The sequence below is a fragment of the Acartia tonsa genome, chromosome 2 (genome assembly GCF_053477335.1).
Source record: "Acartia tonsa isolate MP-2025a chromosome 2, ASM5347733v1, whole genome shotgun sequence".
Taxonomy (NCBI): Eukaryota; Metazoa; Arthropoda; class Copepoda; order Calanoida; family Acartiidae; genus Acartia; species Acartia tonsa.
Genome location: NC_137261.1, coordinates 37,709,485 through 37,736,898, shown reverse-complemented (window position 1 = coordinate 37,736,898; position 27,414 = coordinate 37,709,485). Strand labels below are relative to the sequence as shown.

Here is a 27,414-nt window from a genome sequence, read left to right as displayed (position 1 = left end):
TTAGGCATCTCGGGGCTAAAAATGGTTTTAATCTTATAATTGTACATTTTTATATCCGCGGAAAGCTGTTTATAATACAATGCGTTAAACAACTATGACCGATCTGCTGCAGTTTTCGGTAAAATGTTCCTTTTTTGATTATCTAAAAAATTCTACGAAATTTAAAGGCTACCAGCTGCCAGACAGCTAATCGTGCATGTTGTACACGCACATCGGCATATAAAGGCCTAAAGATAATACGGAAAAGCCAAGATACAATGACGCACAGAAGAGAACACGCGTTTAAGTATTTTCTTGATAAACAGCCGATCTAACAAAGATTGAAAAGAAAACATTTTATGCTCCTAGAGACCTCTAGTGGCGTAGACGCTACTCCTTATTATATAGTAACAGTATCTGCGTATGTCTGTGTGTGTCTCATAGGTCATGGGAAGGTTTAAAATTATTTTGGGGGAGGGTACCCACCCTTTCCAAAAAAAACAACCCTAGAAAAATGCCCATACCAAAAAATAGGGGGGGGGGGGGGGGGTATAGCCGCTAGTATGATAATTTACTATATAAATTGACCTATAGGCGTTAGTTTTTCTAAAATATGCTTTCTAATATATGTGCTTTAAAGGGTGCTCAAAACCCTTATGGGCAATTGGGCCGCCCAAAACCAAATCAAGTGCCCAATATCCATCCATGTTCAAAATTTATTATTTTGGGAGATAATCTATTCCAGGAACATTTAACCGTGAACTGTACTAGATCCACATTTTCCATAAACACAGATGTCGTAGCCAGGGAGTAAGGGAGGGGACAATGGATCGAATATTCAATTTTTAGGAGTCTTAGACTTTGGGGACTGGCTTAAAGGGAACATGCAAGAATTTAGCAGTTTCTAACCAATCTTGGGGACCAATTATGAATGACGTCACGCAAAATCATGCATAATCTCGCGGCAAACTAGCGCGTCAACAAAAAGATAAACAATAACAAGCAGACAGAATATTTTGATTTTGAAAATTATTTTGTAAATTGAACCATTACATTTTTTATATCTAATTCTTGTTTAATGTTAATTCATTCCGATTAGTTCGTTGTAGACAGAAATTAAATTAAGATTATTAGTTATTATGAGCAAAGCCTTCCTATAATTAGGTCCCGCACATTTGTACGTCCGTAACGATTTGCTCTTTTCGTTACTTTAGACATGTTAGATGTTTCTTATTGATTTAATGTAAAGGCAAAAGTTTTTTGTCTTTAGCTTAATATTTCTGTAATTAATGATCCGATTCATTTCAAAATTTTAGGGAAAATTCACGAAGTCCTGAGTTGTTCAAGGTTTGTTTATCATTAAAATCTCAAGATGGTGTTATTTTATTTTTCTGTCCTGGATGCTAGGAGCGCAGCTACCAGTTATCCTAAGATATGTTACTTAAACCTTAAGATCTTTAAAATTAAGATGTACTTATGTTCTCAACTATTTTATTTATGTAGTATGAAATTTTGACGCAAGGTATCTCATTTTTATTTCGTTAAATGAAATAACTTGAGTTAAAAGTTCTGTAGGAAGGTAATTGTTTTAGTAAGTATTGTAATATAATTATTTAAAGGCTTTTTCATGTCTAAGCTTTTTAATAAATACAATAAAAAAATTTGGGTAAAAGAAGTTGTAAAAGTAAAATGGTCTGTTTCCTTAATTTTCCGAAGTTTAAATAATAACAATTATGGAAATGAATTGTAAACAAGGGTTTTGATCTCTAGAATCAAAGGCTTGTGGTATAGCATCAGTTTAAGGATGGTGCATTTCGAATTAAAAACAATTCAAAAAGTCAAAAATTTCCACTAAAGGTTGCTATATTGCAAATACTTGTTTTATCTGGAAATATCTGGGTTTTCAACCTTAAAGGGTCACAACTATAAAATTGAATTAACTGCCCATTATCCCCTCCCTTACTCCCTGTGTCGTAGCACTTAAAATTAGGGATATAGAGCTTAGACACTATGCAATTAATTTTGTAGGTTTAGCCCTTTAACTCTAGCAAACTCTTTAAATACAATTACAAACTCTATGCGCTAGTACCCAAACTCCCAATACAACTAAAATATCGAATCCATACATCATCCCAGTATCCCTGAGTAAAAGTATTAAATTGTTTTAAATTTGTGTTACCTTCGTAAAGTTTTTATGAAAACCCTCCCAGAATTGTTCATAAGTCGGCTTCTCCGGTTTTTTGGGAATCCCCATTTTGTCTGTAAAATTAAAATAAATAAACACCATTTTAAGACTGTCTCGGGTTGAAAAAATCAGGACATAATATACATATTATATGCTGTGTAAAATACTAGTACAATAAGACGATACAAATGTAATTTTTCTCCAAGAAAGGTTAGAATAAAAAAACATTTAGGAAGGTTAAATCCTGTAAGTATCTTAATTTATAAAGCAACAACCAAATTCAAATATATCAAAAACTAAATAAAACTAAAAATAATTTACACATCTTTATATCTATTATTCATAACCCAAAAAGGAGAAAAATAATGTATCTGTATAATAACAATTTATGATGTAAGGTCGATCTAAGAAATATCTGTTAGCAGGTAGCTTTTGGTTTAATTAAAATTAACAAATCTTTCTTAAATCAAGCAAACATCAAAATAATACAGGAATATTTTATAGCATTAAAGCATAATTCAAGAATAAACAGATTCAAAACAAAACTACAAAATATTTGCAATTTTAATTTTTAAAAATCCGTCAATACTTCATAAATATATGCTAATGTGACTTTGTGTGTCAGTGAGCTAATTACTAAATATCAATACTACAGTTTATTTGCGACAATTTAATCAATACCTGCTTTTAGTAATCATAACATCATCTGGTCTTAAAAATTTCAATAGATATTGTTATCAAAGTTTATAATTGTACTATGTGAGGTTGGCTTATTAAAATTAAAAACTAAAATCAGTTTCAGTAGAAATATTTAATAATAATAAGTTAATAACAGCTTATCTATCACCAGTATTATAGAGTTGTAGGAAGAAAAGAAAATTTTGTTGGCAGTCTTTTAATCTCTTCCAGTTAAATCAAAAATATGAATACAAACTTTTCCTACAATTTATTTGGTATAGAAAGTACAAATTTAGTTTTGGGATATGATTTGTTAGAAAAGATACTTTTCTTTATTTACTGGAGGAAAATTTTTTTACCAGAAATTCAGGAAAAAGCACACAGGCATAGGGTTAATTTGGCATATTTAATAAACAGCTGAAATTGAACAAAAAATCTGCATAACCATTCCTTTATCTCTGGCACTAAACTCTGATTGTTTTATCGACACGGACAATTGCAGTGCATGCACCCTCTTCCCCCTAGGGCTATAAATATATATATATTAATTTGGTATGAAACTGATTTGTATAAATCTATGTGTTTGTGTGGTGTGAGCGAGTCGTCCAGAGGGTGCCGGCTTCAGCACTCCCTATTATACTTCCTACTCAAAGCCTCCAGAGCATCTTGATGGCGTTGATGATGCCAACGTCGGTGTAGTTGAAATAGTAGAGGGCACCAAGTGTGAAAGCTGACAAGGCCCAAACCAAACTAAAATGTGAAAAATTTAATATCCAAGGGCTAGATATTTAATCAGATACAATTAATCATTACATATGAGCGTCGAAATTTTTAGATTTAAACTAACTTTTATAACTGCCCCTTCGTAACAATTTGTATATTTCAAACCAATATTATGGACGTGTTGTTCCCATTACACTGTGTTTCTAACTTTCTGTTAAGGGCTTTATCATCTAGACTTTTTAAGTCTATATAAGAAGTACAGGGCGACCACCGCCTTTTTTATATAAATATTGAAAATAACGTACTACAAAAAAATTACAATGAACACAATAACGTACATTTTTTGAAAAAATAACGTACAATAACGTACCATAAAACACATATACATCTATAATACAAAGTAATACGATGTCTGTCTGTCTGAAGCTTAAGATCTCAGTAACCACTGAACCGATTGGGCTCTACTCTTCAGGGTATATACCTACTGGTCCTGTGATGGTTTTAAGCTATTTTCTTGGGGGGTGGGACACCTTCAACCCTACCCCCCCCCCAAAAAAAAAAACTACCCTCCTAAAAAAAATTTCTTTTTAAAACTGAAATCAAAAAAGGAAAGTTCGACTTCCCCACCTCCCCCCCCCCAAAAAAAAAAAAATTTCCTCCCCTCTTTACTCTAACTATTTATGTCGCGCACCTGACATAGCAGCAGTAGGAACAATTTTTAACATCTTTAGTTATGACGCGGTGTCGGACCGAGATTCGAACCTATCACCTTCCCGACGACGAGCGGATTAATTCATTTATTTAAGTACTAATAAATATTCCAGCATCTTTGCCACTAGCCTCTAGGGGCATCACCAAAAGAGGTATTGTAAAGTTTTTTTTTTAAAGGAAGTTTCCCCACCTCACTTGTTATATTTTACAAAAAGAAAAAGAATTTTTTTTGGAGGGGGGGATTCTTTGCCTAAAACCACAACAGGACCAGTAGGTATTTGTTGGTTCATTGGGTACCGAGAAGCTTAAGAAAGACGGATAGATAGACAGACATCGTTCTACTTTGTATTATAGAAAGTAGTATCTCATTCCTATAAGTACAAGAAAACATAAATATCAACTAAAAATAATCTTGCTAACTGATGATACTCTTTTAAAGTTTAACTTCGCATATGTCCTGATAAGGTTTGTAATTAGTTTAAAGGAATTTTTTTTATATTTACTGAAATGCTTGATTGAGTTGAGTTTTTTTTATTTTATGGAAACTTCACTATGACGTCATAAATCCCAGGATAAATTGGTAAAATGGCGCGTGAAGCGCGGAGAATTTTTTTTATAGTTTTTATGAAATACAAATACATTAATGATTACTAATACTAATCATACATTACAGAAAAACGTACAATAACGTATGCTGAAATGTTCATATTGTACACAAAAATCAATAACGAACAAAAACGTACCAAAAAACCTAAAAGTGGTGTTCAATATGAACATATTGAACATAACGTACATAGTGGTCACCCTGGAAGTAGTTTGATGGGTAAATATTTTACGATATTTAATTTCTAAAAAAGATTTCTTAGGTTTTAGGATAACCTACATATTTTTACCCACTTTCCTTTATTATAAAGATTTGACAGCTAAAAATTTCCTTAAATGCCCTCTTACTTACTCAGAAATCAAGGACAACACTAGAAAAAGTTAATTTGAAAGTAGCTGTATTAGTTATTACTCACAAAAATATACATTTGCTTACCTAACAGCTATATTTGGAATAACAGTGCTTCCATTGAAAAGAGATGGTCTAATATAGTCCACAACAATAGCCTAAACAACAAAAGTTTTAATTAATTTTAATAGATTACTGTAATGGAAACGGTATCCTAAAAAAACTATTTTGTCTCCCAACAGTCATTAATAACAATGTACCTAAGAAATAATGTTTAGTTTGAAAGATTAAAAAAAAAAACAAGATTAGTTTTAATAAAAACTGGTGTCTTACTGAAATAAAAAAATATTACTATCCTTTAGCGTAGGATAGACATAGGACAGAATATATCTACTGGTCCTGTGATGGTTTTAAGCTATTTTCTTGGGGGGTGGAACACCTCCAACCCTCCCAAAAATTAAAATTACCCCCCCCCAAAAAAAAAAAAATTTGGGGGGAACATTAAACTACGGCTGCATCAGTATTACTTTTTTTATTATTTATTTATATTAAATTACCTCTTGGGGCAAAGCCCCTAGAGGCTAGGGGCGAAGCCGCAAGTTATATATAAATTCTTACCTCAATACCCCAATGTGAGTGAAGAACAGCCAGGGTGCAGAAGATAGCGTCGTTAAGGGGGGTGGTCCACATGAAGGGGACAATACAGATGGGGATCTGGGCTATGGACACCAACCTCTCAGCGGTCCACATTCTCACATGGTCACCAGAACTACAAATATACGTAAAACTTTAAGGCTTAATTCGTTCATGCTTTCTTTTAGCAACTGAAGCAGATAACAATCGACTAGCAGGAGAGCATATAAAAACCTATTTAGTTTCTGTGCTACTTACAACAAAGAAAGATTAAATTCTATTAGCTAAAATATATGAATTAGCAAAAGATAACAAAATTATCAGTACCAACATCTTCAACTTGCTACACCAGTAGAAAATGAAGATTAACAAGCCAAGTATCAAGTATAAGTGAGAATAAAGTGGCTTGAAAGGTGGTAGAAGAACTCTAATTAAAAAGTAACAGAAATGAAAACCTACCTTCTATTAGCTAGTGTAGTAGAGAATGAAGTGGCAGGAAGGAGGGAAGAGGGGGAGGTGATCTGAAACTGCCTGAATATAAAATTGAATTTTAAACTTCGTCTATTTATAAATTCCAAGATATATTTGTGCCATACAGCTATGAAAACTAGTTTTAAGGCCATCGGATTAACTTTTTTTAAAAAAAATTTGACAGCATACAAGTTTAGATTACTATTTTTTGACAACTTTGCATTTCTTAAGAAATAAATCGAAATAGGGGACATACTAAAGAGCCAAAAATTTAGATTATATATGTAGAAAATTGAAGATAAATAGTTTTTATTACGCCAAATTACAAAACGCCTTACCTAATTCCTTTAGTAAGGATGTTACTCCCCCTGATCAAACGACTACACAACATTATAAATCTGAAAGTATTTTTTTTATATTTAACAATAGACCGCGTTTAATTTTCAATATAAAAACCAACCCGACCTTTCTCCTTTACATAAATAGTTTGCACTTACATTATTAATAGTTATTTGACTAATAATTAAAGATACAATTTTGGATGCTAATAAATATTTCCTAGTCACATTTGATAAGAATAAAAATTATATGGCTGTATTTAATTTCATTTTTTCTGATTTACTTTAACTAGAGGGTCAGCAAATGGAAATAAACCAGCATCAAAAAATGTATTTTTATCATTCATGATAATATTGTTTATTTCTTGTCAATATCGACCTCCTCGGCAGCAGGTAGTTGTTCTCTAAAGTTGGGGAATTGTTCCCAAGGAGCAGCAAGGTCAAACTTCCTGTAAAAATATACATTTTTTTAACAACTGATTTTTTGTCAACACAGGTTAAAATAGGAATAGTAAATAGTTTTAATTGAAAGCTGAAATAAAAAAGGTTCTTTGTACTTTCGTTCAAAGACATACAAACATTAAACAAAAACATATCTACCATGCCCTCTAAAATTATTTCTTTCTTATAGCGAAGGAGTAAGGACCTCAGTAGAGTCATAGATTGATTAGGCTTGGTTAGACGATTTAAAAACTGAAAGAACCATTCTTCTAGCCCTACTATAGTTAGTTTTTACTTTTTTTTTTTGCTATATTTCTTAGACGGTCGGACATACGAATGACAGAAGGCGGACAGTGTTGTAGGGCGGATTTGCCGAATGAGAAAACTACACGCCCTCTTTAAATTCAATCAATTGAATAAAAGGGAGCAGAGGGAGAAGATTCAGTGATCGAGAGAAGATGTGAGGGAGAGCACCAGGGTGTCCCATAGAGTAGTGGTTAGCGCACTGCTTTGTGGTTGGGAAAATCCGAGTTCAAGTCCCCTCATAGATATTGCACTTGGATGACAAATGCTGTTGCAATTTGTCAGAATATAATCATGCAACCTTCCCTGTGATTCCCTTAGGTTGTAAGGAGGGAGATATGTAGGATGTTAGGATCCTACTTATCAAGCAACTGCAATCGTGCTTTCCCTCGTCCATGCTCCTCATTCATATGAGAGTGTCATTAATTAGGGTGGCTTAATATGGAACACCTGCCAAAACTCTAGGTCAGGGTGATGTAATAATTGAGTAGCTTCTGAGAAGAAATCACTCCCTCCTAATGATTTCTTATTGTTCCAGGATGGAGAGGTACGAGTTCTGCCTTACCGAGAACCCAAGTTTTATATATTGTAAATATTAATCAGTAATATTAATAACATGTCAGTTTTCCATGTCTATGAAAATATATAACTTAACAATCAATCTTGTTATCATTGCAGATATATAATAGTTATTTATCATATTTTCGTAATATTGTGAATGCTAGAAAGGATATTAAAATTATTTCAACAATTTTGGTCATGTGATCAAAATTTGAATTTTCCTTCTACTATTGCCCCCTCTGGGGGCGAAGTAGGTGAAAATTTAAATTTTTGTCACTTGACCTTAATATTGGTGAAATAATTTTGAATGACCTTTCTTGTATAAGCAATATTAATAAAATATGATACTTGGTTTTGTCTCATTCTCTATCTTTTTCTTAAATTCAAAAAAGTCTATCAAACAATTTACATCATCTAAGGGTGAACAATAAATATCTCTGTCTATTTTTCTCTATATTTCTTCCCTCTCCCCCCTCCCTCACTTTTCTGTCTATTTCCTTCTCTCTCTCCTCCTCTTTTGTACGTTCATTTATACAATAGAGATAACCTAGAGACAGCACAATGGAATTTTGTTTACATTATGTATCAGCTATAAATTGTTGAATATCTTAGGTTAAAGCTTTCCTTGGGTGAAATATTTGAAGGAAATATTTCTTCCAACATATTATGTGAAGCGTATGACACAACATATAATAAGTTAGTTATAAATAATTTAATTTCTTATAATAAAGTTATCTTTCTAAAAGTTATATCATTGCAAAATTTAGTTGCAAATAATGTTGCCTATAGGGCTGTATTTCATATACAACAAAAAGTGAACAAAGGTTTCTTTTTAAGACAAAAAAATGGGGTCAGATTGACCATCTATGTCTAATGTTTATACCCACATCAAATATGAAATTATAACAATGTACAGTAGAGTGGATCAATTTTGGACATTGAATTTGTAATCAACATCTACAGTTTAATCGTCATATAAGAAACCTAAATATAAAAAATTGATTTTGTCATTGAGGGGAAATGGGGGGAAGGTGTTTCCATGCATTAAAAATTTTAGAAGTTTACTCTGGAGGTGCAACTTTTTTTCTTTCAAAGTATTGCTTTATGCTTTTTTTTGAATTTGTCTTGTTGATTAATATAAGAATATCAAATTGGTTTTAAAAAATATTCATCCAAGCATGAAAAATCTTAAATTAAATGTAAAATCTCTTGGTTTTTTAATTTATTTATGGATTTTTCTTGCTAGGATCAATAGTTTTCAAAACAGATTTTTTATTCTTATTCTACTCTTCAAGACAAAATTGGGAAGGTGCATAAAGCTATACTTTGAAAGAAAAATAATTGCCCCACCCCCAAAAAAAAAAAAATTCTCCCCACAAGTGTCTTTCTAAAAGTTTACATGCATCAGCGAGCCTCCCCATTATTCAAAATATTTTCTTTTCATTTTTTGGTCTCTTATATGATGTTCAGACAGAAAGTGTATGTAGCACATTTAAAATTAGAAAATCATTGAAAATCAAGCCACTCTAATGTACAGCATTTATTTCTTCAATTCCACAGTACAAAATTATTCCTGTATTTAAATTTAACATATCATATAGGAAAAAATATTCTTGTATTTAAAATTAAAAATCATGTTGGAATTTTTTTTACAATTTTAAAATTTTTTAATAATGTACAGCAAATTATTTCCTTTTTATCTCATGTTTTGAAATTTATAAGATAGTTCGAATAAATTACAGAAATAATGAAATATTTAAAGAAGAGAGCGTCAGGGGGGGGGGGTCGAGGGGGGTTTCCCCCCTCAGGAGAGGGGGGTTTGAGGGGGGTCTCCCCCCTCAGAAAAAGCTTGGGCTTAAATCTTCAACAAATAAAGAAACAAAATTATTTTAAAAATTTCTTTTTTATGTTAAATATTATTATTTTTGTGACACTTGATTTTGAATGACAAAAAATGTTGAAATAAATATTACCCACTGTATGAAATGTTAAATTAGAAATCAATAATGATGTTGGAAAATTTATTCTCATTTTATACTCTGAAAAAAGGAATTGACAAAAAATAATAATTTTTATTCCAAACTTTTAAAACAGCATGCCTATTTCTTATTGGTTGACACTCAAATTAAAATAAAATAATGAATAAGATCAGAAATTTTGAAATAAATAATTTTCTTTCCCCTATATTTTTTATTCCAAAATGCCAAGAATTAATTTTGAAATAAAATAATTTTCTTTCCAATATTTTTATTCCTTTTTCTTATTGGACGTCATTTTGTGTCCAATGAGAGACTAGTGTTTAAATATTTTAAAGCTTATTACAGCATTTATTTTGAATATGATAATAGCAACATTCTCACATTAAATGTGATAAATGTCATTAAGTAGTTAAGGCTTTGAGTTTGATCTGTACAATCTATTTTCAGTATAGCTATTAAAAATGAGAGTGTACTGCTGCCGTACGTGTGTGTGTAGACCGGCCACGTGTCATTAGGTACTATTACTAAAGTTACCTGTTTTATTGGCCCTGGGCCAATTTTATCAATGCTAGCATGATCGTAGCTTAATTTTTTTTCAAAAAACAAGAGATCTACGGCCACTGGCGGTCAACACACATAAGTACAAGTTGTACACATCTCAGGACAGCATTTATTATTGCAAATTTAGCCTTCCAAGGCAGTGTAAAGAATCAAAATCCTGCAAGGTGGATTCTATAAAGCTATAGTGTAAGAAAATAGGAAACTAACAACCGCGCAAGGTTGGTTCTATAAAGCTTAGCCTTCATAAATCATACTATTCAAAGTAAAGGATTTTAAAGGAAGGTGGTGTATATTGCTTTAATCAAACTAAGCCTTAACGGTGAGACAAAATGTCACAGGCAACAGAGTTGAAGATAGGATTGGAGATTCCAAGACTGAACGACTTTGACAGTTATGACGCATATAAAGACGTTGTAGAGCTATGGAAAGTCACTACAGACCATCCAAAGAAAAAGCTCGGTGCATATCTTGTAACAGGGTTGCCAAATAAAAGTAAAACGTTTGGAAATAACATCCAAGAGGGATTATTTGCCAAGCATAGACCCTCAGAACTCGCCAATGACAAGTCAGGGTATGATAAAGTAATAAAATACCTGGATAGCATTTTAAGCAAAACTCCATTATCACAAAGTATTGAGGCCTTTGCAAAGGTACATTTTTTTAGGCGTAAATCTGGTCAAAAGATTGCGGAGTATATAAGGGAGTTTGACATAGCGTGTAATAAATGCAAAAATAAAAATGTAGCCATAGATCAAACACAAAAGACTTTCATCCTGTTGCTCGGTGCGTCCCTTGAGAATCATCAGTACGAGATGCTCAAGGGATACATGGACGACTGTGATGAAACTGAGATCTATGAAAAGGTAAAAGAAAGAATGATGTTTGTTCTCACAAATTCATTAGGTGAAGTATGCGGCCAAGGTAAGGTCGAGTCCCAGCCGCTGGACGAAGCATTTTTCACAGAACATGAAGAAGCTTTTGCTGCTTGGCAAGCAAAGAAAAACCAACACAAAGGTAAGCAAGGACAATCGTATCCAAGTAGCAATAGATATAATAATAATCATTCCAATAGTTCTCAAAACTATAAGGGCAATTCTAGCAATACAAATAGTTCAAAATACAAAAATGATAGTGATCTAAATCCAAAAGATAAAATGGGGAGAGTATTAAAGTGTAGAGAGTGTGGGTCATACAAACACTTACAAAGACAATGTCCCTATTACAAAAAAAGGAAGGGGGATCAACAAGTACACATGATGCAAGGACCAAGCTCTGACAGGGGCTCAGTAACAGAGGGAGAGAGTGACGAATACGAGGACGCTCAGGACAACGTACAAAAAGTCCTTTTTACAAATGATAAAGCAGAATTAAGCAGATTCACCGCAGAATCACTAAATTGCGCCGTGCTTGATACATGCTGTACAAGTTCCGTAAGTGGGGATAAATGGATGCAAATTTATCTCAAGGCTATTCCTAAGCATTTACAAAATAGAATCAAAGGTCCCTTTTCAACTGGCACTGAATTCACATTTGGTAATAGTCAGTCCTTGAAATCAGGGAAAGCTTACAAAATTCCGATAGTAGTTGCGGGTGATATTCATGAAATTACCGTAGATATTATCCCTAGTGATATTCCATTGCTACTCTCCAAGTCTCACATGAAACAGTTAGGTATCGCTCTAGATATGGTTAACGACACTGCCACCGCTAATGGCAAACCTCTCAAGGTTAACACAACATCAGCAGGTCATTTCATTATCAACTTACTAGGTGAAAATGACAATGATGACACAATCTTACTTGCAGAGTGCATGAATATTGACTTGACAGAAGAGACGGCTGAAAGAGTGCACAAACACCTTGACAAGTTGCACAAGCAACTAGGGCACAGACCCCACAAGGTTTTTATAGACTTTCTGAAGTCTGCAGAGCAATTCAATGACTCTTTCATTCCCATAATAGATAAGATCATAGACGGTTGTGAAGGATGCTTGCTTCACAAAAGAAGCCCTGATAGACCAGCAGTAGCATTGAATCCTGCTAATGATTTCAATGATATTGTTGCTATGGACTTAAAAATCTTTCAAGATAATACATTCTATACATGGTCGATTGCTTTACTAGATACACTCTAGGCACAGTCATTCCCTCCAAGGAGCCACAGGTGGTGATCAAAGCCATTATCAGGCTATGGATCAGAATCTTTGGCAAACCCAAGCAATTCTGGTTTGACAATGGTGGGGAATTTAGCAATACCACAATGATGGAAGTGTGTAGCAAGCTTGATATTAAAATACACACTACAGGGAGTTCAAGTCCCTGGCAAAATGGGATGGCTGAGAAACACCATTATGTAGTTGACAATATCCTTGAACAAAATGTTAGGGATTACCCAGAGCTAGATCTAGAAACCAACTTAGCTTGGGCATGTTATGCCAAAAACATTCTGTCAAACATATATGGATTTTCACCATATGAGCTAGTTTTTGGAAGAAAACCTCACATGGTTGATATCTTAGAATCACCCCCCACAGCACAAGAAGTCCGTACACACTGCCAAGTGTTTGAGGACAATATGAAAGCTATGATTGCAGCTAAAGCAGCCTTTATAAAGGCACAGAATTGTGAGAAGCTTAAACTAGCACTCAGATCAAAGATCAGAACTGCTGATCACATCTATCATCCAGGAGATAATGTCTATTATAGACGTGAAAAGGATGACAGATGGCTTGGCCCAGGCAAAGTCATGTGGCAAGATAACAAAGTTATCATGGTCAGGCATGGCGGATACTGCACAAGGGTCAGCGCTAACAGGCTTCTACCTGTCAAGGAAGAATTGAGAAAGAAGATTGATGCTGGAGAAATTGCAGGAGCTGACATTGAAAGGGAAGCACTAAAACCTGTTGATGACAGCAGCAACACAACTGCTGAAGACACCCCGGCTAGAACAACAAGAAGGGGCAACATCATGCAGAACACTGAGATTGTCAATGAGACTCTTGGCAACAATGATGCCTCCGGTGACCAGCAAAACAATGCTGTTGACACTCCAACAAACATCAACATTGAAAACAATGTTGAAACACAGGATTCCAATCCTGTTGATGACAATGAAATCTTCCATGAAGCTCAGGATGAACAGCAACAAACAGCGCAGAGAAAAGCTGCAGACAAGCAAAGGACTTCCAAAGCCAAGAATCAAGCAAGTACACTAACTTTCAAAGCACATGAAAAAGTGCTATTGAAAATCAATGATGAATGGAAACCAGCACTGATTATGAACAGAGCTGGCAAGGCTACCTGCAAAGCCAGTAACACCTGGTACAATGTTGAACTAGATTCTGGAGAAAAATTCTCAGCTGATATGGCTCAGCAAGAATTTAAAAGAATCAACGAACAGCATCAGATCATGCTTACAGTCAGCCAAGAACTGTTAGCTGTCTTAGTCCCACAAGACAGACATCAATCAGAAGAATGCATACAAGCCAAATACAATGAGCTTGAAAAGCTGAAAACACTTACAAAGTAGTTGAAGATCAAGGCCAGGAAAGAATCACAACAACCTGGGTATTAACTGAAAAAGGCACAGAAACAAGAGCCAGACTGACAGCCAGAGGCTTTCAGGAGACAGAAGATATACCAAAAGATTCACCTACATTACACAAATCATCGCTAAGACTTGTGTTAACACTGGCTACAGCTTTAGGCTGGATAATACAGACGACAGACATTAGATCAGCTTTTCTACAAGGTAATGATCTTGATAGGATTGTGTATGTCAAGCCACCAAAAGAAGCAGACATGAAAGGTTTCTTATGGCTACTAAACAAATGCCTATATGGACTGAAAGATGCCAGCAAACAATGGTATGGCAAAGTTGAAAACAGGCTACTAAAACTGGGTTTCAAGAAAGCCAATGATGACTATGGACTTTTCTATCTTGTGAAAGATGGAGTCCTTCAAGGCTTCATAGGGCTACATGTGGATGATTTCATCCATGCGGGCACAGATTTTTTTAACAAAGAAATCATGCCTAAAGTTTTGTCAATTTTCAAGGTTGGCAAATCTGAACAGAACAGTTTCATGTACACTGGCTTTCAGCTGAATCAAGAGAGAAATTCTATTACTCTTGACCAAAAGGCTTATGTTGAAAAAGTCAAAATTCCAGTGATTGAAGCCAAAAGATTGCTAGAGCTTGATAGCGACATGACTGAAGATGAGCTTACAATGCTTAGACAAATGGTTGGCTCTTTGAATTGGACAGTCAGGAGCACAAGACCTGATTTAGCCTTCGAGCTGATAAACCTTTCCACAAAATTTAAAGGTGGAAAAGTTGCCGACCTCAAAGCAGCTAAGAAAACTCTTCTCAAGCTAAAAGATGAAGCTTATGTAAAGCTTCCCAGCATTAAGCTAGAAACAGCTGAAATTTTCTTGTTCACAGATGCTTCACATGGCAATCTGAATGAAGCAAAGGACAGCACAGGTGCCTACATCATTTTTCTAGTAGATCCAGCTACAGGTAAAGCAGCTGCTCTAGATTGGAAATCAAACAAGATCAAAAGAGTTGTAAACTCTACTTTAGGTGCCGAAGCTCTTAGCCTTTACAATGGGCTAGACGCAGCCATTGCTACAAGAAATTTGCTGCAAGACATGACAGCGGACAAATATGAGCTCAAACTAAGAGCTATAATCGACAACAAGGACACCTATGATGCCATTCACTCCAGCACAAATGTAGGAGAAAGACGACTTCGTAGAGAGATTGCAGCCATCCAGCAATGCCTGAAGGATGGAGAAGTCAGCAGCGTCATCTGGGTTAAAGGTGAACATCAATTAAGTGATGTTCTCACCAAGAAAGGAGCTGATGGTAACAAGCTTCTAACTGTTCTACAAACAGGTTTTTTGAGCTCCGAGAGCCTAGACGCCATTAGGCGCAACTACTAAACTTGCTAAAGTTTAGTCACACCAAAAACTTTGTAAATAAAATCTTTTTTTATTTGTAAATAATTTTTGTGTAATAAATATGCTATTTTTAATCCAAGTTTTTACAAATTTCATTACAACCAATATACTTATCCCAAAAGTCGTTGTAATCCAAAAAATAAAGTTTTTTGACGCGGCATTCCCCGGTTTAATGCGCATCACAAGCGCCGCACGTTCAGTTCATTTTAAGATTTTCATTGGTCAGCATCAAAACGAGATAAATTACTTTATACAAAAAATATGTGTTTATCTTCAGTTCGTTTTCGTTCTACCAATCCTACAAAGTGTTGTACAAACAGCTTAAACTTTCCAAAAGTAAGTTATTTTTACAAAAATTTATCAAAATATTGTTTTTTTTGTCTAATACAAAAGATATAAATGAATTTCAATTCCGCGAAAATGATTTTTACGTCCAAACTACTCGTTTCGGCAAATACACACTGTAAAAAGTCATTAAAAGACATTTTTTTCTACATAATCAAAAGCACTAATTTTTTTAATTTCAAATTTAATTTTCAAGATCTTCTAAACCAAGATTAAACATTTCTTACAAGGAATGTTATTTCGCACGTTATAATGTTGAAAATTGTGATAAATCTACAAATTTTCCTATAAATTTAACCAAGTTATAATGCGAAAAATTTTAAGAATTGTCGCTTTCCACTGCTAAGAAAATTAATTACTCTTTCTTCGAAAATTAAGACAACCACAAAAAGTTTTTTTTGAATAAGTTAAAAATTATGTTATTTCTCATTTTTTCAAAGTTTTTTTTAACCACAACAGTTTCTTTTTCTTTCAAAGTGAAAAATTACTAATATCGCAAAGATAGTATTTTCCACTGCTAAGAAAATTCATCGTTTCTACTAAAAAGCCATAGCCCTTAACTCTCTAAAAAGGAATAATTTTGCAATCATCTAAAACTTACAAATTTTTTAGATGTCTGAAGACAAGACTACAGCTACAGCCCCAGCGGGAGCCCCGGCCGATATGGAGATGCAGATCGAGCCCTACTTAGCTGAGTTATTTGTGGTCGCAGATTTTCCTCGCCCAGCAGAGAGTGTCTTGGAGGAAAAACACGGCATCACATGGTACAACCTGGCAGGATGTACTTTGGCGGAACTAGAAACCAGAATCAGTCTGATTTTGGAATCCAAGACGCCAGTCCATGTAGTGTCTGTAGCCCACCAGCAACACATCCCCGAGAATCTCCAAGATGACGTGTTCCAGACGGTTGTGAACATGCATGAGAAGGCTCGAAGATCGAGCATGCACAAGTTCACCTGCGGCAGCTGTGTGTTTACGCCGGATTTGTACGCGAGTTGGCAAGACTTTGCTCTTTTCAACATACGCCTCCGCCAGTTAGCCATCGAGTCTGGCACCCAGCCCCTGTACTGCCACAAACCGCTTCTTGAACGCCAGAAAAACCAAGGCGTGTTATGCATAAATCCCACATTATACGTGGAGTTCCTAGCAGGATCCAGCATGGGGCTGTCTTTAACGAGGGACGGCATGAAGAAGTTCATCAACCCAATAGTCAAGCACCTGCTCATCGGGATGAGATGCACCAACCCCCTGGTGGCGCGGAATGACCCGTCTTCGCTGACCCCAACCCCCCCAGGATGCACGGCTAAATTTTTAAAATCGCCGTCAGTTGTTGAATATATGAAAAACTGTGGTTTGTTTGTTGCTTCCAACCAGAAGAAGGGAGCCAGGTCCCTGTCAAGGCCGAGGATGTCCGAGGCGAAGCGGCAGTGCCCCTTCCCTGTGCCTCCAGAGACAGCTGAACCCCGTTCTTCTGCTGCTTTTCCTCCAGGTCGAGGTCACCTCCCTGCGAGAGTTTCACGCGCTTCCAGCAGCAGCAGCGGCGTTTACAGCGACGACCACCGGCCATCCGGCAGTGGTAGAGCCTCAGGTTCCAGTGACGGTCCGCGGCCATCCGGCAGCGGTAGATCCTCCAGAGTCAGCGGCAGCTCCATATCCTCAGCGAGATCCAGCAGCGAGTCTGGTGCCGCGGTTTTAGCCGCGGAGAGAAGGTCAAATGACCTGCTTGATACCGTGTTTTTAAACGCGGTCAGCGGTCCCGACGATGTGACCAGCCCGGTGGATTTTGGTGGTGACCAGAGGGAGCGGTTCCATCAAATGTGGAATGCTTATGGCAGGTTGTCCACAAAGAATTTTGAGATGCGTCAAGACATCAAGGATCTCAACCTGCAGCTGATCGACCTCCAGAGGTTCAAATTAAATACGTTGAACAAAAAACCCGCAAATGTAGAGAAGGAATTAGATACCTACAAATACCAGCTGACCCGTTCAGAACATCACATAAGAATGCTCAAAAAACAACTCTCAACCGAGAAGAGCGAATGTGATAGAATAATCCAGGATTTCTACAGGATGCGCCAAGAACGCGACGATGCCCGGAAAGAGCTGGAGGAGCTGAGGGACAGCCGTTCCGAATTAGCGAAACTCTATGACAACTTGCTCGAGGACGTCAACGAGAAGTCCGTTGAAAAGAAGAAAAGGAAGGGCAAGGGAAAGAAACAAGAAAAATAATATTAATGAGAAGAAATCACTCCCTCCTAATGATTTCTTATTGTTCCAGGATGGAGAGGTACGAGTTCTGCCTTACCGAGAACCCAAGTTTTATATATTGTAAATATCAATCAGTAATATTAATAACATGTCAGTTTTCCATGTCTATGAAAATATATAACTTAACAATCAATCTTGTTATCATTGCAGATATATAAATGTCATTAAGTAGTTAAGGCTTTGAGTTTGATCTGTACAATCTATTTTCAGTATAGCTATTAAAAATGAGAGTGTACTGCTGCCGTACGTGTGTGTGTAGACCGGCCACGTGTCATTAGGTACTATTACTAAAGTTACCTGTTTTATTGGCCCTGGGCCAATTTTATCAGCTTCCACGAGAATTGCGGGTCAGCTTGTATTGTAACATAGAATACACTCAGCTGTGCGCGAAGCTTAACAATCTAGGATTGGTCAAAGGATTCTCACCTCCAATCTCCTCGTGCATCTGAATCCTAACTTCAGAGAATCAAGGCTACATACATACATACAGGGAGAGCACCAATATTTTAATTGCTAGAAAAGGTATAAAGATGACTCGCCTGTATTCCTGGGCCAATTCAACAGGTTCCTGGACGATTCTTTTCAATTCATCGTCGTATCTGAGCTCAGTGTAACCGGAAAGAGGAAAGTCTTTGCGCAACGGGTGACCCTCAAATCTAGAAAAATAAAAAGTTTTTCAAAATCTTGGTATTAATAATATGTCAAATCTTCCTTAATTATTTTACTATCACGGAGAAGGGAAATTGGACTGTAAATTACACCTAAAGTTTTACGAACACAACCTTTCATTTGTCGACATAAAATTTTAAGAACTTTGATGCAATATTGATTGGTTCGTACATACTATAAGTATCCAAACTTTTCCTCAAATGATTTTAAATACAGATAGGGTAATTTAGTTTAACATTATTAGGGGAGTAAACTGCATTGATTTTCCATACAATTTATGGAATTGCTTATTCAATTCAATATAGAACTAAATCCAACCATGAGATTAATCTTACCCATAATCAGTTAAGATTCTTCTAAGATCAGGATGGTTAGAGAAATAAACACCAAACATGTCCCAGCATTCTCTCTCATTCCAATTGGCAGCCTAGAAAAAATTCTTGGATAATGGAAAGAAAACGAAGTAGCGGGTTTCGTCATATTTTCAGTTTTCACAGAAGCTTTTCTCCTCTTTCTAGCCCCTGCGGGGCCCATTCTCTAACCCTGCGGGGCAATCGTTAACATTTACCTAACCTAAAAGAACCTATCAAAAGTTACTGTACAAATTCGACGAAACTCGCTACTTCGTTTCCTTCCCATGATCCAAAATCTTTAATCAATGTAAATAAATACACGGATATTGTAATAGCCAAAAAATTCGTTCACAATAATTTTGAACGCGAAATTCTACCTTTAGTAGCTGCTGATTAAGTCTTAATGACCGCTATTGACCTATGTCTAAAAAGTAAAAGGGTAACGTAAGGTTCGAAGATTTCAACGGTGGGGGGGGGGGGGGGGGTCCAACCACTTTATGAATCAAGAAGATTGATTAAAGACCCCCTTAAACATTATCTCCAAGTTGGTAATGTTACTGAAAACTTATTAGAAGAATCAATAAAGTTTAAAAAAGAATAAAAAATTGAAGTCAAACCTCTATGTGCGCCATTAAAAATGGATTAAGTCCTGTACTGTAACCTTGTGATCAGTATATCAGAATATATAATATGTATATTATATTTACCTTAAAAATATCATTGCAAGAATCAATAGGAGTTAATTCATCAGTGTAGGTCTTGACTCTAATTCTCGAGTTAAATCTGTGGGACAAAAGGTTGTATACAATCTCAAACCTGAACAAAATTACAAAGTTGAACGTTGGAAAAGTAATAACCTAAAGAAAAAACAAGCTCTAAATGTTTAAGAGAATAATAAGCAAATTCTGAACAATAGTTGAGTAACAGGTGTCCAATCAACCACCTAGGTGTTACCCTAATTGTAGATTAGATACACTACGCATAAATAGATTCTCCTGGCATTTAAAAGTCTGCCCAAAACAAAGCTTAGGCTACAATGCACAACTTAAAAGCAAATATTTGAAATACTTTCAGTGTGCACTTTAAAGATGTTGCATTTTGACTTTTTCATTTATTTAAAACTTTAAATCTCCAAAACAAAATAGTAATAATGGATATATAAAAGGTTTTGAATAAGAAAAAGAATTGGCGTTTTCATTGATTTCCTATCATAAGATGTATATTTTTTGAAGGTGTGGTAAGTGCAATGAAATGTTAGAGTATCAGACTTTTATTCGAATGGGGGGGGGGGGTGTATATTTTAAATCAAAAATATATATTATCCCCCAAAACCCCATCTGTAAATTTAATTAAAAAATAGTAAAAATTCTAATTAGGCAAATCAAAGTTATCTTGAATCAAAGGTTTGATTACAGGTTTTAAACCTTATTTTTGAAAGGCATGATACCTGAACTTTCTGGTGGGCATGTCTACACCAGCAATATCTACCAGGCTGCCAAACTGAGCATTGTGGTGATTCTTCAAGAATGACAACACTGGCACCACTCCGGATGGAGCAATCAGGATTTCAAGTTCGTCACCTAGTCATTTTTTTATGTCTTTATAAAAATACTTTTGAGGTTAGCATTTGTTAATGATTTAATGACTAGATATTAAATATTTTTCACATAAAATTAGTGCAGGGGTGTATATTCTGCACAAGATTTATTTTTTCCCCTGCTGCAAAATTTTATATTTTTTTTCCTCCTAGTTTTTTTCAAGCAAGGAAAGGGTAAAATTTAAAAAAATTAAAAACTCTTTATTTTATTTATATTATTCCCCCTCCCAAACATTATTTTATTTTTTTTTTTCCACCAAGGATGAGAGAAAAATGGAAAAAATGTTTTCATTTCTCTAAATGTTTTTTTCATTTCTCTTAATTTTTTCATTCACCCCCCCCCCCCACATATTTTTTTTATTTTTTTACCCCCCCCCCCCTTCAGCAGGGTCAATTTTAAAAATATACACCCCTGAATTAGTGTTTATACTTTTAGGGCAATAAGAAGCAAACAACTAAACCATCCTTAAATACAGGGTTTCGGATCCGGATCCGCAAGGATCCGCATATTTTCGAGTCCAAGGATCCGGATCCGCAAAAAAATGCGGATCCGGACAGAGATGGGAAAAAACCAGGTTTTTTAAAAAAAGATCAAACCAGTGTGGTTTATTTGGTTTAAACCGGTTTTTATTGGTTTTTATTAATAAAAACCAGGTTTTTATGGTTTTTTTAATAATTTTTTTAGTTTTTTTTAATAATATCCAAATTAAAGTATTCTAATTTAGTATAAAGGGGTAGTTTCACGAAATGCATTTTAACTTAATTTAGTGAACCGCATATTTTATCCTGGTTAAATGGTTAAACTACATTTATATGGCATATATTTGAAAAAATTTCAATTTTCTACCACATAGTTTTTGAAATATCAAGACTTGAAAATCGTCTTTTTAAATTGCATATATCACAAAAAGACAATTTTCAGGTCTTGATATTTTAAAAACTACGTGGTAGAAAATTGAATTTATTTCAAATATATGCTATTTAAATGTAGTTTACCCCATTAACTAAGAAAAAATATGCGGTTCACTAAATTAAGTTCAAATGCATTTCGTGAAACTACCCCTTTAGTATAAAGATTTAAACTATTAAAAGAATTTTGAATTAGGTATTTATGTTTTTGACTGTATTTTTTACATTTTAAAAAGACTAGCGGCTAGGCCCCTAGAGGCCTCTAGGGGCACTTGAGGAGGAGAGAGTCGAATTTAATAATTTAATTTTTTATTTTATATTTTGTAAGAAAAAGTAAAAAAAAGTGTCCCACCCCCAAAGAAATTAGTTTTAAACCTAATCTATGTGACAACTAGATCCATACATCCCCTACAAAGGGGGGAGGCGGATGTGCCACTTTTTGAAACCAAAAGTAAAACGCGCATGATCTCATTCCATTAAAGAGTTACAGCTCTAAAATTAGGCACAGCAGTTGCTTTTGAGGAGAACAATATGGAACTGTAAAGTAACGGCGGCGGAATCACCGCTCCCACCTAAAACCGCTGTTTCCTGCCGAAATTTTGTTTGCTTTTTTTCGCCAAATTAGACAGTTCCCAATCATCTGAGATTAAATATTTTCTCTTATAATTTTTATGAATTCGGTGGGAGCGGCGGTTCCGCCGCCGTTTCTTCACAGTTCCATATTGTTCTCCACAAAAGAAACTGCTGTGCCGAATTTTAGAGCTGTAACTCTTTTATGGGCTGAGATCATGCCCGTTTTACTTTTGGTTTCAAAAAGTGGCACATCCGCCCCCCCTCTTTTGTTGTTTCAAACAGTAAGAAAATCTTTCCAGACGTGGTAAAATGGTTTATAAAACAGAAGGATTTGAATACCTGCAGTTAGCTGAACCTTCTGAACATACTTGGGCATACATTCAGCGACATACTGGCCAAAATCTGACAGATTTTGTCTTACTTCTGGGTCGTATTTTCTGTAGTTTACATACAATTCATCATATTAAAGTTGTTAAACATCCAAGTTGCAAATCTAATTGTGGTTCCTAAAGAATCAGTCAAACAGAATTCCACCCACAACATATTTCACTTAGTACCTTTGTGAAATCTTATGAAAGCCTACTGTTTGTGGCAAAACTAGATTTGTAGCTAAATCTACTACTGCTACTAGTAAATCTACAAAAATCCGCGACCGTGGCTCAACACGTAGCGCATCCGCTCGTCGTCGGGAAGGTGATAAGTTCGAATATCGCTCCGACACCGCGTCATAAAGACGTTAAAAATGGTTCCCATGGACGTTTTATACCGCAATCATAAATGGAGTATGTTTCAAGTTGCGTGGAGAGAGGTCTAGTTGCCTAGTACTTGAAGCGACACCAAGCCCCCTAGAGTCTTAACTCTAATAAATCTACAAAATTAGTTAGACCGTACCTATATGTTTTATAGCTATGCTTTTTGCTTATTAGGTACAACTCCATATTCTCATTCTATAATTTAACAAAACACATTGTACGTTAGCCTTTCCTTACAGTTGGTCTTGTTTCCAATGCCTTAGTGTCACCGCTCTCTTTCCTTAATAGAAATAATTAATTAAAAAAAAAAAAAAAGAAGCTAAGTATAATCCAAGTTCAAAATTTTTGCCTTTCAGAAATTTTATTTAGAGTCCGTAATACTTAAAATAAAAAATACTACTTATTATTATCAGTTTATATCTTTCTATTTAGGTTTAACTGTAAGGTTGTAAAAAAATTTCTAATTAACATCATTTCATAATTTTATTACCTGATGGCTGTAAAAGTAGGAAGGGCAGCCCGCTGACATCCTCCAAGCTTAAGCAGCCCTCGGCTAACCAACCTCAGGCTACGACCAGCCATATTATGTCTGCAAAAAACAATATATTTCAGGTACACAAGTTTCAACAATAACAAATAAAATGCTTTAGTAAGGCTTGGATCTTTGAGCTTTTTTCTTTGAACTAAACTTCAAAGATTCTTCTTTAGCAGTTGCGCCTGGCTTCCATAGATCCAGAATACCACCTTCTGATCCTGTTACGTAACCAAGTCCTCCAGGTAGCTCGACGCAACTACGTACATGTCCCCGGTTACTAACATCTAGTGGCAGATTTATATAAGGTTTTAGTTTCTTTGATTTAAACACAGAAAATCTTAAACATTTATTTTTCTCATAGTTTGAGCCAGCCAGCAATAAAAAGCCTTGATCTTGGTTTTCGATGACATCAATAACAAAGACATGTTCTTGGCTTAGTCTTCGAATGCTATGAGCAACAGATTTTCTGGAAAAAGTATAACTTTGTTGTTTGTCTTTATCTTCCTCAGCCTCAAATACTTGCAAAGTTTCAGAGTGTGTAGTTATTGCCAGAAAATCCATTTTCTCGTTCTTTTTAAACCAGGTCATTTTTGATACACTGTCTTCGCAATTCAGTGTCGTCAACAAAGCTTCATCTTCGTCAGTTTGATTTATATCAAATATATTTATCATTCCAGTCACATCTCCGCTGGCAAACATATTTCCTTTCTGGAAATTAAACCTAATGGATGTAATATCGCCAGAATGTGATTCCCAGTAGCCACCCATCAAATTGGCTGATCTGGCATCCCAGAAAAGAATATAGGAGTCATTTCCTACCTTCTCTGTGCCAGCACATAATATTGAGTTGGTTGGAGTTGTGTCAAAGCACTGGATAGGTTTAACAGAACTTGATGGAGGTCCACTTTGCAGGCTTTGGTCTTTAAATTCTATTTTGCACGTGGAAGGTTCTCTAACATCCCAAAGTTTGACAGTGCCATCGAGAGAAGAGGTGTAGAAAAGATTTGGATCACATTTAGCAAAGGACGCCTGTTTAAAATGTTACCATATAATATGGTTTATGCAGCGTGTCGGAGCCGTTTAATTTTGATGCGGCTCCAGCTCCGGCTCCTACCTTAAAATTAATATATAAATTTTTGTTCATTATTGAATTTGATAAAATAAAATAAATAATATAAAATATCTTGCTTTTATTTGATTAAAGCTATATAAAAGTAGAAGGATGTGTGTCTATTTGTTTATTATATGGAAATAGACCGTTGCCAAATTATTTTGACTTATTCGGAATAAAATCTAGAATTATTAAATTACACCTTTTTAATATATTGGAATTCACTACATATAAAAGTGAATCTAATACATGTGATGATCATTAGTCAAAATCCAGGAAATCCCCAACCTGCTTGAAACATTGATCCCAAACAGGCCAACTTTAAAAAATCATTTTTAGCTAATCTGGAGCCGGAGCCGTTTTTAACAAAAAATACGTGTTTTAGTATCAAGTTGAGACAATGATTTTATAAGGGTTGCTTCAAGCTAAAACTTTAGCTCATACCTCTGATAGCTTAAGTCCAAAACATTAAATCTGCTAGCTTAATTGAGTTTCAATTGGTTTCTGAGAAATAGGGTTAAAGGTTTTTTTGAACCTTCGGGGGGCTAGGTGGTGACTAATAAAAAAAATATCAGTTTATAGCTACAAAGCTTAAGTCTAAAGTATCTGCACGTTCATGAAATGGTTCCAAAACCCCGGCCCCCCCCCAAGTATTGTCTTTACTTATGTCCCCCTTTGTATTGATAGCACCACTTATTAATTTGCCTGAATGTTTTTGCAAAGAATCATACTTTTTTCAATCACTTATATTTAGTGTCATTTTACTCCTAATATCAAATTTTGGTAACATTCCTGAGTAGCACCGATTTTGTGAGCGGCACTTTTGCTTAGTTGATTTTGAAGATCAGATGAATAGACAACTGCCTCTCCATTAGATCCAAAAGCCAAGACTTTACTTCCGTCACAATTGGCGTCTACGCTTAAAATGTAGGCATTTGAACGGTTGACGGAGCGAGCAAGATGGTAGGGCAGAGTGAATTCTTCATCAAGAGGTTTGGTTAATTCATCTGCATCCTCGATATTTTCTATTGATGGTAGTTCATCTGAAGCCATATTTTACACCTGAAACATGCAGAAAACATGAGTACTTTAAAAATATAAATCCGTGGTTTTTCCTAGAACAAAAAATTTAGACTGAAATCATATAGAAACCTGAAAAGTCTTACAGTATTAGTTCAGTGGTCAAATATGAGATGCGCATAAGTGAAACAGAGAGAATAAGTGAATATTAAATGCACGAATATCTATTGTTTGTCTAAAAGATCAAGTCTCTTCCTTTAAGTTTGTCTTACATAGCTATTTAGGGAATAAAATTTGTACCAACACACGCGGTATGGACGGCCCGACAAGGGAAATATAGTGTGACCTAACAAATGAATTTTTGTCAAGGGTCTAAAAATATATATTTAAATGTTACTTTATTGGTGAACTAAAGTTCCTTTTAAATAGGAAAGCAAACTTATTCATAACAAATATATCATCAATTATCTTAACACATTGAAACATCATAACAACATACAATTTAAACAAATAATTCACATTTTTCAATTATTACAAAAGTGAAGAATGACCCTCTCCCCTTATGATAGCCTTATGCTGCCATGACACTTTAAACAAAGTAATCAGCGGCATTCGTCGCACAGAGTAATCAACTTTTTATTTCAATTTTTAAAATGTCAAGCTTTCATCGATGTAAATAAATACTTATTCCAGATAAACTCTTGGCACTATCAGGCCTAACTTAACCTAGCCTAATCACGCAATATCTCCAATAGATTAGGGGAATAAGATAACGACGGAAAAGTATGAATATCATACGCAATTTTCTGCTTTGGTATAGAAAAAATTTCTAAAATCGACCCACCTTAGTAACTACGCTCCATGTTGTGAAAAAATAAAGACATCAAAAAAAAGTAGAAGTGAAATTAAAATTTGAAGATTTGTTTTCTTGTTAGAGGTGTTATTATTTCTACAATCTTTATATGAAAAAAAAATCTTTGTATTTATTTCATAAGTAAGGCGACATTTATTTTTACCTTTGCTGATAGTTTCAACCAATCAGAGCGTATTTAGGCATTTATTTCTCTATAATATATTTTCCTGTTTTAATAACTTTCATAAATTAAGTTATAAATTCAGCTGCTTTTTCTTAAACAGTAGTTTGTTCTACTATTTATTCAAGTCAATTTGTAGAATAAAATATATGAATCTTATAAAACAATGTTAAAAAAGAATTTGTTATTATTATTTATGGGGGAAGACTGTTTGTAAAGTATTTGTCTCAAAATATTTTATGCCTAACTGCCTGAATGCCAAACCAAACTTTATGTTGCCTCTTTTTCTAGCCTCCTTTCCCTTCCACCCCTGCCCCATTTTCATTTATTTTCAACAATAATTCCCCTTTTAGGGACAGAATTGATCCTTACCCTGTGCCCAGCCCCATTTTATGAAAACATTGGATCAACAACAAGACAAAAGTGCGCAAAACAGAGAGATTTGCAAATTTATTGCTTTAATTTCAAATATGTTAGCACAGGCTTGCAAAATTAAATTCCAGTGACTTGTTTAGTTTTGTTAAATATGTGTTTAGTGAATTAATGATTATATATACATACGTGCTAATATTCATGTAGTTTTCATTGATTTTAAATAATATAATTATTTTAACTTAGAATTATTTATTGTTAATAATTCGTTTATCATGGCGCAATACAGTTTAATAATTGATTCTATAAGTATTACTCATAATATTTTATTTCCTAACATTAATATATTTTTAATAATAAATTGAATCTGTGCTAAATATTATTTAAGTAAAATTAACA

The 27,414-nt window shown here is 34.8% G+C and overlaps 3 protein-coding genes across 8 annotated transcripts; all 3 read right to left on the bottom strand.

Annotated features, from left to right (window-relative positions):
• Positions 1-2,232: 2,232 nt before the first annotated feature.
• SdhD (succinate dehydrogenase, subunit D) lies at positions 2,233-6,771 on the bottom strand. 4 transcript variants are annotated; one of them, XR_013876778.1, is made up of 7 exons: positions 6,671-6,771; positions 6,321-6,392; positions 5,847-5,997; positions 5,316-5,386; positions 3,404-3,592; positions 2,512-2,950; positions 2,233-2,363 (listed from the first exon to the last, which is right to left on the bottom strand). XR_013876778.1 is itself a non-coding variant. In XM_080150719.1 (5 exons), exons 1-5 carry the CDS (start codon positions 6,721-6,723, stop codon positions 3,490-3,492), a joined length of 450 nt encoding a protein of 149 aa, XP_080006845.1. In that variant the 5' UTR covers positions 6,724-6,771; the 3' UTR covers positions 2,233-3,489. The 4 variants fall into 4 exon arrangements, 1 of the variants encoding a protein (XP_080006845.1); XR_013876776.1 differs by having other exon boundaries at positions 2,512-3,592; XR_013876777.1 differs by having other exon boundaries at positions 2,233-2,950.
• On the bottom strand, positions 6,730-23,657 carry ND-30 (NADH:ubiquinone oxidoreductase core subunit S3). 3 transcript variants are annotated; one of them, XM_080150716.1, is made up of 9 exons: positions 23,434-23,657; positions 23,178-23,223; positions 22,531-22,630; positions 20,560-20,692; positions 19,820-19,928; positions 19,095-19,186; positions 18,626-18,746; positions 6,987-7,115; positions 6,730-6,876 (listed from the first exon to the last, which is right to left on the bottom strand). In XM_080150716.1, the coding sequence occupies exons 1-8, from the start codon at positions 23,523-23,525 to the stop codon at positions 7,029-7,031; spliced, it is 780 nt and encodes a 259-aa protein (XP_080006842.1). In that variant the 5' UTR covers positions 23,526-23,657; the 3' UTR covers positions 6,730-6,876; positions 6,987-7,028. The 3 variants fall into 3 exon arrangements, with proteins under 3 accessions (XP_080006842.1, XP_080006843.1, XP_080006841.1); XM_080150717.1 differs by having other exon boundaries at positions 6,730-6,848; XM_080150715.1 differs by having other exon boundaries at positions 6,730-7,115; positions 23,434-23,656.
• LOC145311743 (WD repeat-containing protein 89) lies at positions 23,532-24,681 on the bottom strand. Its single transcript, XM_080150718.1, has one exon. The coding sequence runs from the start codon at positions 24,244-24,246 to the stop codon at positions 23,590-23,592; it is 657 nt and encodes a 218-aa protein (XP_080006844.1). The 5' UTR covers positions 24,247-24,681; the 3' UTR covers positions 23,532-23,589.
• Between the last annotated feature and the right edge of the window lie 2,733 nt (positions 24,682-27,414).

Coding starts and splice junctions, on each gene's coding strand:
- SdhD (XM_080150719.1), bottom strand. CDS start 6,723: ATGTTGTGTAGTCGTTTGATCAGGGGGAGTAACATCCTTACTAAAGGA. Junction 5,387..5,846: donor ACTCACATTGGGGTATTGAG/GTAAGAATTTAT, acceptor TTTGTTGTTTAG/GCTATTGTTGTGGACTATAT. Junction 3,593..5,315: donor ATTCCAAATATAGCTGTTAG/GTAAGCAAATGT, acceptor TTCACATTTTAG/TTTGGTTTGGGCCTTGTCAG.
- ND-30 (XM_080150716.1), bottom strand. CDS start 23,525: ATGGCTGGTCGTAGCCTGAGGTTGGTTAGCCGAGGGCTGCTTAAGCTT. Junction 19,929..20,559: donor ATGCCCACCAGAAAGTTCAG/GTATCATGCCTT, acceptor AATTTTGTTCAG/GTTTGAGATTGTATACAACC. Junction 7,116..18,625: donor TGGCCCAGGAATACAGGCGA/GTCATCTTTATA, acceptor TTTTACAGGAAG/TTTGACCTTGCTGCTCCTTG.
- LOC145311743 (XM_080150718.1), bottom strand. CDS start 24,246: ATGGGTGGCTACTGGGAATCACATTCTGGCGATATTACATCCATTAGG.